At 37.2% G+C, this 16,245-nt stretch overlaps 2 protein-coding genes across 2 annotated transcripts; both read left to right on the forward strand.

Moving 5' to 3' along the window:
* Window positions 1-6,271: 6,271 nt before the first annotated feature.
* LOC121748617 (receptor-like serine/threonine-protein kinase At4g25390) lies at window positions 6,272-8,636 on the forward strand. The gene has a single exon (XM_042143085.1). It carries the CDS (start codon window positions 6,435-6,437, stop codon window positions 8,529-8,531), a length of 2,097 nt encoding a protein of 698 aa, XP_041999019.1. The 5' UTR covers window positions 6,272-6,434; the 3' UTR covers window positions 8,532-8,636.
* A 4,493-nt stretch (window positions 8,637-13,129) lies between these two features.
* On the forward strand, window positions 13,130-14,069 carry LOC121749298 (transcription factor bHLH120-like). The gene is made up of 3 exons (XM_042143879.1): window positions 13,130-13,396; window positions 13,488-13,814; window positions 13,998-14,069. The coding sequence occupies exons 1-3, from the start codon at window positions 13,130-13,132 to the stop codon at window positions 14,067-14,069; spliced, it is 666 nt and encodes a 221-aa protein (XP_041999813.1).
* Window positions 14,070-16,245: the final 2,176 nt, after the last annotated feature.

Raw genomic sequence — 16,245 nt, forward strand, 5'->3', positions numbered from 1 at the left:
CAAGGAGAAGGGTTTAAAGGCAAGAGACAGGCCAAAGACGAGAGGGACAAGGAAAGACCGACCAAGGAGAGCCGCGTCCTGACCTACCAAGTATCGGGACTATGTTAGCCATTAGAGATAGATTTCTTTTGATTTCTTTTTGATTTGTTTCCTTATTTTTGATTGATTTGTTTCCTTATTTTTGTCGTTCCTTTTCCTTTTAGAATTGAGTCTTTTCGGGTTCTCTAAAAATACTATAGAAGCCCCATAGATCGAGTCATTGAGAATTAAAGAAATAAAACGCTTTTTGTTTCATTATTTTTTGCTACAACGTGTGCTCTCAGTTCTCGTTAGGATCATTTTTCCTGTCAGTAAATCCTTACAAATATGACTTTGGCTAAGCAGCTTTGTTTTTTCACTATATAATGTACAAATATATTCTAAAAAAACAATATATCTATTTGTCAACGCGTGGAGGTTACCTTGTCAAAATTACAAGCTACCAAGTCCATTATGTGAAGTATTATTATTTTCTAAATCTCATCATAATCCAAGTGTAACATCTATATTGGGACGCAAAAAATATTTAGGAGTATTAATTTACAAATCTGAAAGGTTTTTATTTAATCAAAACTTAATCAGTATTTAATTAATAACTCACAAATTCAGATTTTGGACAATTTTTATCCTTTGATTATTTCTCCACTCAGATTCAAACAGACATTTCGTCGGCGATCGGTTGTGATTTGTTTTTAAAAAATTGATGATTTTTTATACCCCATGAATATTCGTTCACCATCAGTGTTTTAAAAATCGGACCGGACGGAACCGGACCGGCCGGTTCGACCATGAACTGGTAGGTGGTCCGGTCCGGTTTACATATTTAAACCAGTGTGAGTTTGAGCCACCCCGAACCGTTTGAACCGGACAGTCGAACCGGTCCAGCCGGAAATCGGTTTTTACTTTTTTCTGTTCAAAATTTTAAAAACTTATTGTTGGGAGAACTTGAACTCATAACCTCCACTCCAATTAAGAAAAGCTTAACCACTCCACCACAAGCCCCACATGAAAATATAAGAACATTAAATATTGTTATACATATAATATTAATATTTTTATTTAAAGAAACTAATAATTCATTTGTTTTATATTTATTTATTATGATACATATAATTATCATCCTTTAAATTTTATCTATACTTTACTAGTTACTAATATATTATTACTATCGTTATATTATAAGGTTCAATTTTTTCGATATATATATATATATATATTAGTTATTAAATGTATTTTTATAGTATATATTTAATTTATGTAGCCTAACTATTGATATTAAAGTATATTTTTGTGTAAACTAATTATAATTTGTATTCGTTATAATATTATTCCACCACTTCAGTTTTTTGAATTAATATAAACTTTATTTATTTTTATATGTAAAGATTGAATGTTTTTGTGATACATTATTGATCATATTTTATCATTTATTAAATTGGACACCATATTTTGATTTATATATTGAATTATTATATATTTGTAACAGTAAAACGGTTCGACCAGTGATTAAACCGGTCCGACCGGTTGAACCATGAACCGGTAGCTTCACCGGTTCGCTTACCGGTTCGGTTTTTAAAACATTATTCACCAACAATGTCCTGCCACGTGAAATATTTCTCTGGTCGTTTAATTCCCTTTTTTATGTGTCAATATTTATTTAGAATTTGCAATTCGTGCAAAAAGGTTGAACCCCAAATTCTAAGGTTCTGTTCCGACATTATTGTGAGGAGTGTTCAATCAGGATACGTAGTGACTCACTAAAGGGGAGGGCGTAACCAACTTGTCCTGTCTGAAGCCCACCTCCCAAGGCCTCACACTTGTGCTTGAAAAGTGTTGCAACTACGCGCAGTAATGATAATCGATCTTTGGCCATTCTTGCAAATCTGCCCCCTCTGGAACCAACTACGCTGCCCCTGCTCACAAAAAAATAAAGAATTCGCAATTCTAGTAGTGCATGGCCTGTGTTGAGCTTGAAAAGTGTTGCAACTACACGGCAGTAGTAAGAATCGATCTTTGACCATTCTTGCAAATCTGCCCCTCTATAACCAACTACGCACCCTTGCAGACGAAAAATAAGGAATTCACAATTCTAGTAGTGCATGACCTGTATTGAGCTATTAATTTGGAGATATCCTCAATATTTGCAAATCTGCCCCTCTTTAACCAACTACGCTGCCCTTGAGGACGAAAAATAGAAAAATAAGGAATTCACAATTCTAGCAGTGCATGATCTGTATTGAGCTATGAATTTGGAGATATCCTCAATATGGCCGAATTCGAGCTTTTGCATTTGACTTTCAAGTTTGTTTTGGGTTTGTAAAAGGGTACAGATGGTAAAATGAATTTGACTATTTACACAATGATAATGGATACAATTATAATTTGCCGAGATGAGTAGCGCAATTGATTTCAGAGGGTGAGTTGCAAGAACAATTATAACTCTCTGTAGCGCAATTGATTTCAGAGGGTGATCAGTTACAAGAAAAATTATACTCCACTAACTCTTTTGTGTAGAATGAAAACAAATAGTACTAACACAAGTTGTGCCTACATTATTACACAAGTTAAAAGTTCTTTTTAAAATGGATAAGTCGGCCATTAACACAGAGATTAAGAATTTGACAGGAAACCACATAAAAACAAACATTATTGCGAATGATGTTAATGGATCACTTTTAATTTGGTCTATCATGAGAAATAGGTATCAACCTTGATTTTTGGGATGTAACCTTTTATTTTTATTTCTATATAGTTATGATGACTTATGTGACAGCTAATATGATGGCGCAGCTTCCATCCAAAAAGAAAAAAATGAAGATAAAAGCGACTGGGAAATACAAAAGAATTTCATCGAAAAGTTTCAATGGATTATTATTATTGCTATGGCATCTTGGTCAATCCCAACCTGTTTTCTCTTTTTTCTTCTTTTATCTTTTATACACCTTTTTCTCCCTTTACTAAAACTTGTTTCATAAGATTTCTGAACTACTTTATTTGTACTATTCCCAGGAATACTTTCGCTTTTTTTTTATTCTTTTTCATTAATCATTTTTGGAAAACTGATGCAGGGAATAAATTATGATCAGGAATTAAAATGGTAAAACTTGTAAGTACGTTTGAAGATGTATATTAATAATTAATAAATTGAGTTTGAACTTAATAGTATTTATTAAGTATGAAAACAAATAAAATAACATTTCCATGAATTTTGCTGTCTTACCAATTTTTGTTTTTTCAGTTTTTGTGTTCTCTATTTACAAAATGAAGTGACTAATTGAGTCGGTTAACACATTAATTTATCCTTGATTAAAAAAACATGTTAGAGATACCTAAACACGAAAGCCGATGGATGTTTTCTTTGAAAGAAAAGGGTTAGGAACAATCTCATCCATTTTTTTTTCTAATTAAAAAACGCTAAGAAATATATAAATACATATTTTAGATAAACAAAAACTCTTTCAAGGATATTTTACGTCACTTGATTCTGATTAACTCAAAATGAAATCCCGATTATGTTAAACCGTTTCAAAATAAAAATAACAATATACTGCAGTAGGAGTACTATAATTACTATCGCTAAAAGAGTAGAACTGAACTATAGTACAGTGATGTTGAACATGAAATAATTACAATAAGAAAAAGGAAATAGAATTAAAGTAAGAATACTAAACACTATTTCCGGAACAATATTTTCTAGGGTAATAATCTCCATTTCTTACCTACTCAGGAACTGAAAATAACAGCTTATAAATATCAGTAGTCCACCCAATTGAATATTTATTCTATGATACTAACCACCAACTCATTAAATGGCCACTGTCATGTCTGATAAATTAACTTATGGATACCTACCAACAACATTTCATTATCATAAAAATGCAATTTACAACGATTAAGGAAACCAACAAAGTAATACAACCTGCTCCTCACCTATCTTGCCTATTTCTTTGAACACTTTTTGCATTGGATGCTATAGTCTGTAAAAGGGGTGTTCGGTTTGTAAGATTGTATCCGAGATGAAATTTGTAGTGTGTTTGGTTCATGAGATTCAATCTCATAACTTAACTCTAGATGGATAATCATGGGATAATTAGTTATAACTAACCCCTATGACAATTCAATCCTAGATTGTATCTTGATATTATTTTATCTTGTAAACCGAACACCTCCAAATGTATTAAGATCAATTATTGGGAAAAGTTTATGCCGGTGTAAGTATGTGTTTTTGGGACAATGGATGTAGCACATTTTTCATCAGTTACACGTGAAATTACCACCTTAGAATCAATTTTAACTTGTAAGTATAACATTTAAAAAGGTGAAAATTTATACTATCAATTTTTTATTTGCTTCAATTAGAGTATTCTCAAATACCGTTTCATTATACTTTCAATTTCAAATGAATTGTTATTGTTAGAGTACTTAATTTCTAAAAAATTAAAAGCTCAATTTTTATGGCTTCGAGACAATGAATGTGTTGACATTTAGATCTACATCCAATATTTATTAACCACTATGAATTGTGCGAGAGCAACAACACATCAAGTGAAATTATATCTTATTTTTATCGTAACACCTAATCCAAGAACTATTTTTTCCCTCAAGTATAATTTTATATTGATTATTTAAAGTCATTATAAATTCTTGAATTGCACAGTCAGTAACGATCGTAACACTATATCAAGAATCTCGTGAAAGCATCCACTACGCTGTCTCCATACCGTCCCTTAACATTCCTTTAAACTACTATTTAAGGGCTCCACTGTACTTTTTTACTCCATTCCTTAACTAAGGGACGGAACCTGCAACGCTTCATCCCTTAACCGCCCCTTAAATTACTATTCATTCAATTTCATTTTTTATTTATATTTCCAACACAATTCAATTAAAACAAACACACTTCATTAAAATTAAAATAACATTACAACATAAAATAAAAATACAACTTAAATTTTAAAAAAACATAATTAAAATCTTAAAAAAATAAAAATGACATAATTTAAAATACAATTTTATATGGACATCCTTGAATGTTTTATGTTTCACTTTCGATGTGAGACAAAATCATTCTTGGATGTCTCTATAAAAGAGAAACAACCAAGAATGATTTTGTCCCACATCGAAAGTGAAACATAAAACATTCAAGGATGTCTCTATAAAAGAAAAACAACCAAGAATGATTTTATCCCAAATCGAAAGTGAAACATAAAACATTTAAGGTTGTCTCTATAAAAGAGAAGCAACCAAGAATGACTTTGTCCCACATCGAACGTGGAACATAAAACATTCAAGGTTGTCTCTATAAAAGAAAAGCAACCAAGAATGAGTTTCATAAATTCGCAAGCCCATAAAATATATGTGGGCTATTACAAATTTCTTGTATTTATTTATTTGTAAAAATTGTTTTTAAATATAAAAACAATTTTTATAAATAAAAAGTATTTTTTTTTTAAATTCGATTTTTTTAAAAAAATGATTTATTGCGTCAGCGTGACGACACCCACTCGCTGGCCTGCTAGTGAGCGTCACGCATGGCGCAGGGGCGCGCCACGTCGCCACGGCGGGTGGCGTGACAGCCCGTCCCGTGTCTCGCAGGCACGAGCCGCGGGACGGGACGGCGTGTCGCAACGCGTCGCGCGAGCGTTCCGTCCCTCCGCGACGGAACGCGGGACGGTGGCGCGCCGCATAGTGGATGCGAGGGCGAAACGCGGGACGGTGGCGCGCCGCGTAGTGGATGCCCTAATTTACTCAACGATGCCTCAAAAAGTGTAGACATTAGAACCCGGGAAATGTCGATTTTTATCCACTCTATTGTTTTATTTTATATACCAGCTAGTACCGATGACAATAAATACTGTAGCATAATAAATGGTGAGAGTATTTTTGAATTTGAGTTATATTTTGTTGGATTAAACTGTCAATACTTTAGATATTTTGTTGAGGCAGATTTTTTTATTTAATTATAATCAGTTGTTTTTTTTGTTCGATGAGCTAGGTTACTGAGTCTTTTCACTCAAAAAAAAGGAAAGTTTTTACAATTTAAAAATGACTTGATGAAGTCAAATAAAATGCCATGATAGTGTTCTCTCAGTGTCTAAATTTTATAATAAGGAAAAGAAATTAAATAAGTAGAGCTGCAGAGGTATAAGGAAATAAAATAGTACCGTTAAAATAAATAGTAAAAGAAAGTGTAATAATAAATCCAACGGCCAGAAACGTAACACAAGTGTTAGAGCAAAAAGAGAGAAAAAGCTTTAAAATTATAGATACAATTAAGCTGTATCTATCTCAATTCCCTCAATCAACTGCTCCATTTTTTGCTGCTCTCTTATACACTGTTAATGAGTTGTTTTCATTAAAAACTCCCTCAACCCCTTTTTGCCGAAATTACCAATATGCCCTCCCGCCGCCTCCTGTCTCCGCCGCCGGCGTCCCACCACATCCTGCCGCCCCTCGCCGGCGGCTTGACGGCTGCCTTTTCCTGCCTCCTCCTCCTGATCCTCTGCTTCCGCAGGATTAGCAAGAAACGCACCGCCCCTTCTGCCTCCGACACCGACTCCAAGAAACCCCCTCTCCGCCTCTCCTACTCCCTCCTCCGCCGCGCCACTTCCAATTTCTCGCCCTCCCTCCGCCTCGGGCAAGGCGGTTTCGGCTCCGTCTACCGCGCCGACTTCAAGCAGGGCTACAACTTCGCTAAAGATTCGGGCTTTACTCTCTCCCACGGCGCCGTCAAGCTCATGGATTCCGGGTCTTTGCAAGGTGAGCGTGAGTTTCAGAATGAATTGCTTTTTTCTTCCAAGATCGACTGTAAATACGTTGTTTCCGTTGTGGGTTTCTCGTCGAGTCCCAAGAAACGTCGGATGCTTTTGGTTTATGAGCTTATGGAGAGCGGTAGCTTGCAAGATTGCCTTTTTCATAAGAAGAGTGAGGAGTTGAAAAATTGGGATAAGAGGTTTATGATTGCTCTCAATATAGCAAAGGGGTTGGAGTATCTGCACCATTATTGCGATCCGCCGATTATTCATGGCGATATTAAGCCCAGTAATATTCTTTTAGATGCTAGTTTTAATGCTAGGATTGGTGATTTTGGGTTAGCGAGGTTCAAGGCCGAGGATAATGTTATTGTGGAAGGTGAGGTGAAAAAGGAGGGCAGTTTGGTTGATGATAATGGATCTGTGATGGAGGAGACGGAGAGTGTTATCACCACGACCGGGTTCGAGGAAGGTAGTAATGCACATAATCTGGTTGGTGCTGATAGCACACCTGAAAGTGTGATTGTTAGGGTTGAGGCTTCGCCTGAAGCGGTGTCTGTGGTTGAGATGTCACCGGAGATGGAAGCAGCCCCTGTGGTGTCTCCTAGGACAGTGGCTGAAATGGCTTCGCCTTCCAACGGATTGGATAAGACTAGTGTCTCTGAGGGGAACTTTGATAGGTTTAGCGCTGACAGTGGAGGTGAGAGGAGTAGGTGGAAGAAGAAGAAAAAGAAGAGCGTTTCAGGGAAAGATTGGTGGTGGAAGCAAGATACAGGGGTGGATGTGGAATCAGGCAAGGTTAAGGATTATGTGATGGAGTGGATCGGGAATGAGATCAAGAAGGAGAGGCCGAAAAGTGACTGGATTGGTGGGGCATCATCGAGTTCTAGGGTTGTGGGGAAAATGGAAAAGAAGAAGAAGAAACGTAGGCAGTTGGACTGGTGGGTCTCGTTAGATGATGAAAAGAGTGTGAAGAAAGAGAGGAGAAGGCCTGCAAGGGAGTGGTGGAAGGAGGAATACTGTGAAGAGTTGGAGAGGAAGAAAAAGAAGAAGAAAAAGAAGAAACAAGCTCAAGGGTCCATGAGTGATGATTGTTATAACGAGAGTGGGTGGCCGAGAGATGATGAGCGGTATGCTGATGGGAAGAAGAAAAGGAGCCGGAGCAGGAGTAGAAGCAGGGGTAGTAGGGGAAGCATGGACTGGTGGTTGGATGGAATCAGCGGTGAGCTTTGGCGAGCAAGGAAGAATAGTTTTGATTCCGTTAGTGGGGAGATACCGAAGAGTGGTGGTATTAGTAGCACGCCAAGTATGAGAGGAACTGTTTGCTACATTGCACCAGAGTATGGCGGTGGTGCTGATGTATCTGAGAAGTGTGATGTCTATAGTTTTGGGGTTCTTTTATTAGTTCTGATCGCGGGACGTAGACCACTTCAGGTGACGGGATCCCCAATGTCGGAGTTCCAAAGAGCCAATCTCCTGTCATGGGCACGGCATCTTGCCCGTGCTGGGAAGCTTCTTGATTTGGTTGATAAGAATATCCAGTCTTTTAATAAAGACCAAGCATTGCTATGCATCACAGTGGCCCTTCTCTGCCTGCAGAAATCTCCTACTCGCCGGCCATCAATGAAAGATGTAGTGGGGATTCTGACTGGAGACCTAGTGTCCCCTCAGCTACCGGTTGAATTTTCACCTTCCCCTCCTTCTCGATACCCATTCAAGTCTCAGAGGAAGGTCCGATGAGATGAGAATTCATCCATGAAGTGTTAAGTTGTAGATTGTTGTTTGACTGATTTCTGTAAAGAAAAGAAACTATCAAATCATGAATGCATCACTAAATTTCAACTCTTCCAGTTCTCTGATTACATAAACTTTGTGCAGCATTTAGCATGTTTCAGTTGTAGTTATTTCTGACTGGCAAGTGGTAACTCAAACGCTACTAGATATTGGATTCCATTTCAGTTTCTTAATACTCCTTCCTCTCCATTTTATGTTTTTGTGGAACAAATGTGTATGAAACAATTTAGGCCAATTTTCACTTTTCCTTTTGATCTTAGAGTTTTCAACCAGAAGCTGCTGTTGTACAGTCTCAATATCTGCACAATTTTCAGCATGGTTTCTTGATTGATGGTATGTTTTTCATAGTTGATAGCAGAAAGACATGATGGTAGTTCAGAGCTATCTTGGATGCTGTGATTTCTGTTGTGTTATGCTCTACTGCCTTTGTAATCTTGTGTTCGGCGCTTGCATGTTTGCTTTTTCGGAGGATATTTTAGTGAGTTATGTTGTAAAGTTGTAGGTATCTTGTCTAACAAGTTTCAGGTTGAGCTCAAGATACGGCCCCTCTGAGATCACGATGTTGTTGTCAAGGTTGGTCATCGAACTTGTATAATAGTTGCTTCTCGTTTCTATGGTTTTTCATATAGCTTTCATTTCTATCTAAGAGCTAGTCTAATTCTTCATCTATAATGCATCTTGAGTTTCTGATTGTCTATATTTGAGTATTTGTTACTACAGTTTCATCCTATCTGATTTCGTGATCTACTCTGAATAAATCGACTGGAACGTGAGGATGCACTTGCGAACTGATCTGCTTCTATTCGTATTATTGGATTTGGATTTCTTGTTATCTCCAAGCTGGGATTCCACAGCTTCAAATTCTCGATGACAATTTTCTTATGCAAAGTGTTTATATTGTTATCTTGCTTACTTGCTCGGCACTAGCCTTCGTCATCATGTCCAGTATAATTTCTTCTTGTGCCTTTGTTATACAGAAACAAGCATGTTTTTCTATGCTCTTCATTTAATAGAGGTTTTTTGGCAGTCACTAGAAAAATACATATATTTTGTCCATGAACAAGTCTTGAAGGAGCATTTGATGCATATCTTTATGGGCATTTGAAATTCTGTTTCTTAATCAATTTCTATTGCGGCATATTAAATCATTGATGAAGAGGTTGGTATGCCAATTTAAAGACACAATTGAAGAGTTCAAGAATTGGAAGAGAAAATTTAATTTCTGTCACGAGATTCAAGTGATCTTGGTTTGATGCGTTCAAAGTTGAGAGTTTACTGGAGATTTTACCCCTTCAATTACTATCTTTTGAAAGCCCAAAATGAGGCATATTCATGCATCAATCAAAGGTCGTTGGATGATCAACTTGAAGAGAAGAGAAAGAACAATTGGATTGAGTGCAGATTGCTTCAGTAGGTTAAAAGAAAAAAAAAAAGGAGATGAGAATTAATGAGTTGCAAAATGATACGGTTATCCCCCACGTCCCGACGGAGCCGGACAACATCGCCGGAGCGGAAGAGGAACCGGAGGAGCTACATGCCCCGGAGCTGAACTATGAGACGGTGGGGCGCGGGAGGCTGTCGCCGAGGGAGAGGAAGGATAAGAGGAAGTCTGCAAGGAGAGTCAAGCCGCCTGTAAGGTTCGGGGATTATGTTCCCAAGTAGGGCGCGAAGAAAGGCCTCGTAGAATAGGATTTTCTTTTCTTTTATTTAAATGTTGTTAGTCGTTTTTATTGTTATTTTTTGAACTATTGGGTCGAGCAATTTATAAGCTCCGTTCCGGGTTTTCTTTGTTGGTTCTTTCCCGGGCCGTAAGTCGAACCAACCCTAGGGTCCGTAGATTATAAATAGGCGCTGAAATTAATAAATGAGCATCAGAAATTTCGCCTACTTTTTATTGTTTTCTTTTCGTTCATTGCAAACCCTAGTTGTCGACGGGATTTCGCCTCCCGGGACTTCTAATCTTGATCTCGGCGTCACGTTAGGGAGATTATCCTTAACACAAAACAACACCCAGAAATCCAATTAAGATTGAAAGCACCAAATGGTATAAATTGATTGGAAAACTAACAATTAAGCTATAAAACTCGATAATAAGTTCATTAATTAACTCTAATTCCCATCAATAAACGATCGAGTTTATCAGTAGCCATTGGAACTTGCCAAAGTTGAAACTAATACCTCGCGGCCTTGCCAATTGAAGCATCCAAAATTGACTCTCTTTCAAATAGGTAATGGATTTATTCTGTAATTTTCATCGTAGTGATTTTTGTGAGTGGTAATGATGATATATGTCGTGATGTATTATTTAATATAGGTAAATAAACAAAAAATTTAAAAATCACTTCACATTGGACTCCCCTTTGGATTCAGATTCAGGTATGTTTTTGATAATGATGATGTCATGATGTATTTGATTTGAAGTGGTCGGTAGTATTTGATTTGAGTTTTTTAGCATAACTTTTATTATTGTGACAATTATTTAAATATAATAGTTTATGTTTAATCGTTTGACTTTTCTGGATTTTTGCATTCGTAAATGTAATAGGGGAGACTGAGCATTAACTAAACGACAGAATTAATTTGCGCATGTTTTTCTTACAAAACTAGTAGTAGTAGTTCATTTTTTCGGTTTAAGAGCAAAACAAATGCAACTTTCAGCAATAGCATTACCCTTTGAAAAAGTGTACATCTAAACTCTAAAGCAAACGTCTTAGTCACCATAGACTTACAAAAATTTTAATCGCCGTGTAATTAACTTTATTAGGCGTGTCTAGTCCAACTTCATATAGTAGGAGTATTTGTTTAATCTAGATCACATGCCTCATTTTTCCATATGTTGGGTTTTCCACGCATGTTATTAAATTCTAAAATCTAGGGATGTGCATTCGGGTTTCGGTTCGGTTTTTTATCAAAACCGAACAAAAACCGAAAAACCGAATTTAGTTCAAAATCCAAACCGAACCGAACCCGAAAAACCGAAAAAACCGAAACTGAAAAATAGAAAACCGAACTTAAAAAACCGAAAAACCCGAACAAAACCGAAAAACCTGAAAAAAAACCCGAAAAACCTGAAAAAAAATAAGTATAATATAAATATATATTTATATATGTGTATTTTATTTTATTTTATATATACTAATAGAATATTTATATATAATATAAAATTAATAATACATATAATATATATTATATAGTAGAATATATTAAAAGAATAAATATATTATATATAATATAATATATTAAATTAATAGAATATATATATAATTCGGTTTTTTCAGTTTTTTTCTTCGCCCGAACCGAAAAACCAAAATTTTTTTATTTTTAAAACCGAACCAAACCGAAAAACTGAAAAACCGAACCGAATTTCAAAATTTCGGTTTGGTTCGGTTCGGATATTCGGTTTCCGGTTTTTTTTGCTCACCCCTACTAAAATCTACTGTATTAGCTATTCATCAATAGTAACATTATTCGAATTCCCCCAAGACCATTGTTTTATAATCAATTAATCACACATCTCAACTCAATACGGCTTATAAAAAGTATATTTATATTACTAGTACAAATAAAAAAGAAGACTTAGAGTGTCCACAATGGTGGCCCTCAAGGGCCACCAAAGTTGGCCCGGCCATCAAATATGGCTCTCCTGGGCTCCCCACAATGGTAAATAACAAGGGCAACGAAATGTGGCCCGCTCCAAAATAAAAATTAATTTGTTTGCTTTTTTTAATTACATTTTATAATTTAACTACAATAAATTTTATTAGACTATAATATATGATATTTATAATTTTAATTAAAATAAAATAATTTGGATTGTAAATAAAAAAAAAATTCACAACCTAACCAAAAAAAAAGTTTAACCAGAACTTCGTTGTATTATATTAAAATGAGAAAATTATACAACGAAATTTTTTTAGTTTAAAAACAACAACCCAAAAACCCGAAATTTCACAACCCGCCGCCGCCTCCGCCTCGTCAGATTCATGTTGCACCGCTGCAACCAGGTTTTGGAACTCCAGATCTACCGCTTCTTGGTACCGTTCATCGTCGGAATCCATATTTCAGAAGTTGAATTAAAATAGATTGGAAAGATTGGAAAGGGTGGTGTTTGAATTGGGGTAGAAAAAATGGAGGGAAAAGGTGTGTATTTATAAAAAAAAGAAGCAAAATAAAAAAAAATTCGGTGGGTGGGCAACGAAATGCGGCCCGCTGCAGTGGTGGGCCACGGAATACACGGCTCAGCAGCGTGAAAGCCGCGGCCGCAGCTCCCTCTCGGCTCCCAGCCACCATTCATGGCTCTCTGTAGTTGGGGCCGCGCACCCGAGCCACGGGCCGCGGCTCTCCCACTGTGGACACTCTTAGTTGGTTTATTGCAAATACTGCAGGCTTACTATACCCTAATTCATCACATGCTTTACTGTTGCTTTGGTAGGCAGTTCCAACTTATTTATTGCATACTTCACTACTGTCTTTTTCTCAAATGAGACAATCCTTTTTTTTCAATTTTTTAGATTTCATTTCAAGCCATTTTTTTGAGACTGATTATGTTTCCTAGTTCAAGTAATGCTGCATTTGAGGATAGTCGTATATTTTTAGAGCTGGAAGATCTGCTTGCGGATTGTCCAATTTCAGATGGAAATAATACTGAAAAAAAGGGTGTGAAAAAGAGGTCCAGAAAAATTGAAGCAAGCAACAATGGCAGTAGTGAGTCCAAGAAGACTGCTCATCGACTTACTGAGAAGCAGAGAAGGCAAGAAATGGCAGCCCTTTATGCTTCTCTCAGATCCCTTCTCCCTCCTGAATACATCAAGGTGTGTCCATTAAAACCCTAGCCACCTACTTAATTTATTTAACCTATATATTTATTTACACTGTATTTTCGGTATCACTGGACTACTCTAGGGGAAGCGCGCTATATCGGATCATATGCACCAGGCCGTGAATTACATCAACGATATGAAAAATAAAATCAAACAAGTGAAACTAAGGAGGAATTCATTTGGTGTTGAAGCTGAGAATCAAACCTCAAATGCTTCTGATTCTTCGCCTTACTGTGTGAAGATAAATCCATTAACAGAAGGGTTTGAGATCTTGATTAGTAGCAGCCTAAATAAGGGATGTTTCCCTCTTTCAATGGTGCTTGCCGATTTGCTTAATAGACAGCTACATGTAATTAGCTACGTTTCTACTAGAGGCGATGGCTGTTACCTCCACAAAATTCACCTTGAGGTACCGTTATTAGTTACTACTCACTACTAATAATCTTTGTTTTCTTACAAATTGATCTCACTTTGATCAAAGACCAGATTTAGCAGTATGTAGGGTTTCGGCTATTATAATTTGATTTTTGGTTTATTTTCTGGAGACTTCAATTTTGTTTTCTTTCTTATCTTAGTTTTACCATATTTTCAGCTTAATGATTCCGCAAGCATTGATCTATCTGGGCTACAACATGGACTGCTGAATATGCTTAAACTTGTTTGACAATGGCAGCTGCAGCTACACATGTGTGTGTATGTCAATGTCTCTTATTTATAAGACTACATAATTGAAATAAAAGCGTGAAAATAAAATAGAAGAATAATTGATATTTCTTAATTGAATAAGAAGAATAAAATGTCTCCTATTTATAAGACTACTCTGACTTAGAGAACAAGAAAATAAAGATGGGAAATATATGCTAAATCAATACTAAACTAAATAGTAGAGATATGGAGATATTCGTAGAGATATTCTCGTATCAACTCTCCCATGGTTGAAATTCACTTTGTCCTCAAGGTGAGACCCAATAAGCAACGAGGAGCATCGATAATATATGTCGTGCGAGGTTTCCCCCTGGATCAAATGGGCAAGATCGTTGTTTTGTACCCCAATAATCTACTATCGTATGGCAAAGTATCTGAATTACTGTTCTCATTCCAATAAATGCTTCAAACTTCTTCCAATCACAATCAAAACTGCGAGATATTCCCTCCTGGAGTCCAATTATATTCTCCATCCGTCTCCATAGAAGACCACCATTTCAGTGGAAATGTTGCCTCAAAATGAGAACCAACCGCAAGAAGCACAAGAGAGTTTCAACTTCTCCCATTTCCATGACCTCAAGAAATGTGTAGGTAGGTTCCTCAATGATATCAACAACAAGAAATACAACGCCCTGTTCTCCTCTTCCCCCAAAATCAATGACTCATCAACTTGGTCTCGATCAACTCCTCTTTCTCATCAACTCGGTCTCGATCCTTTTTTTCACCATTAACTTCAATCCTATCATTCCCCTCGCCAAGATGCTCAAACTCCACTGAATCAACCAATTCAATTGGAACCGAAGTGTGATCACTGTAATCCTGATTTAGGCTGCACGGCGGTGGGATCCCGGCTGGAGAGGGCGAGACAACCATTAGCATCTCATATCCGTCATAGGACTTGCGGTTGAAGAGCATGACTTCGCTGCAGCTCTTATCTTGGACTTCCACTACTACAACGGCCTCATAGGGTACGACGACGGCCTCCAATGGGCCTCCTCTGTACAACGGTACAATAGCAGCTGGCAGTTGCGCTGCTGAGTGGTGGTGACTCGTCAGTGGACACCAGCCGATAGCGGGCTGCCCGGTGTCGGGCGGTTATCCAACAGGATGAATCGGGTCCTGCTTTTGCGGTCGTACTCCAGGGAGCCCATAAGTCGGCACTCCATATAGAGGTGGCTGAGGTATGCGCTGCTTGTAGAGTTCATACCCCGTATATACCGTCGGTCCATTGGTGTAGGACGGATACTGCGAAGGCGTGTGCAGCTGTTGGGTTGCCGGATACCAGCAAGAATTAGGCTGCGGGAACTGCCGTCGGGGCTGCATTTGTGTCGCCCTACATGAGAGCTGCTGTTGCTGGTAGGTTTGGGGAGGTTGCCGCGGTTGGTGGCTGATTGGAGGCGGCGGGTAGGTGCTTGGAGGCGTCGTCTGCTGGTGTAAGGAAGGTTGGGGTTGATTGTTGAAGTAGGGTACTGCCATTGTTTTCCACGACGGCGCTGGATTTGGTGGCTCAGACTCACGTGAATCTGTGTAGGTGCACAAGCTTTGTTATTCGTCAATCGCGTCCAACTTCTTGTTTAATCTGTTGCAGAAAGCCATTATCCGGTCACATAGGGAAATGATTTCGTCGCTGGTATGAGCCATGAGTTGCGAAGATTAAAGCACCAATTGTTGAGAGATGATTTCTCTTAACAAGTTTCCGGCGTCGCGATTGCGATCGTGTCGGAGGGATAAAAGGTAGTCGCGAGAGCTTTGCCCTTCGATCAAACCAAGAATATAATTGAAATAAAAGCTTGAAAATAAAATAGAAGGATAATTGATATTTCTTGATTGAATGAGAAGAATACAATGTCTCATATTTATAAGACTACTCTGACTTACAGACAAGAAAATAAAGATACATTTTCTGTACACATAGCTTAAAACATATTCTCGATAATTAGTTTATTTTGTATTGTATTTAAACAATGTTACTTTATTTTTTGAAGTTCATTTCATATCCTTGGTATTTTCATTAACTGTGGTACAATGCTAGTATATAGTATAGTAGTAATATACTTTGTATGATAGTATATTAAAGATCTTGGTGAGATTTCCATTAAGTCTCTAGATACATAAATCACATAATTTTCCTTTCC

The sequence above is a fragment of the Salvia splendens genome, chromosome 9, assembly GCF_004379255.2.
Source record: "Salvia splendens isolate huo1 chromosome 9, SspV2, whole genome shotgun sequence".
NCBI classification, from domain to species: Eukaryota; Viridiplantae; Streptophyta; class Magnoliopsida; order Lamiales; family Lamiaceae; genus Salvia; species Salvia splendens.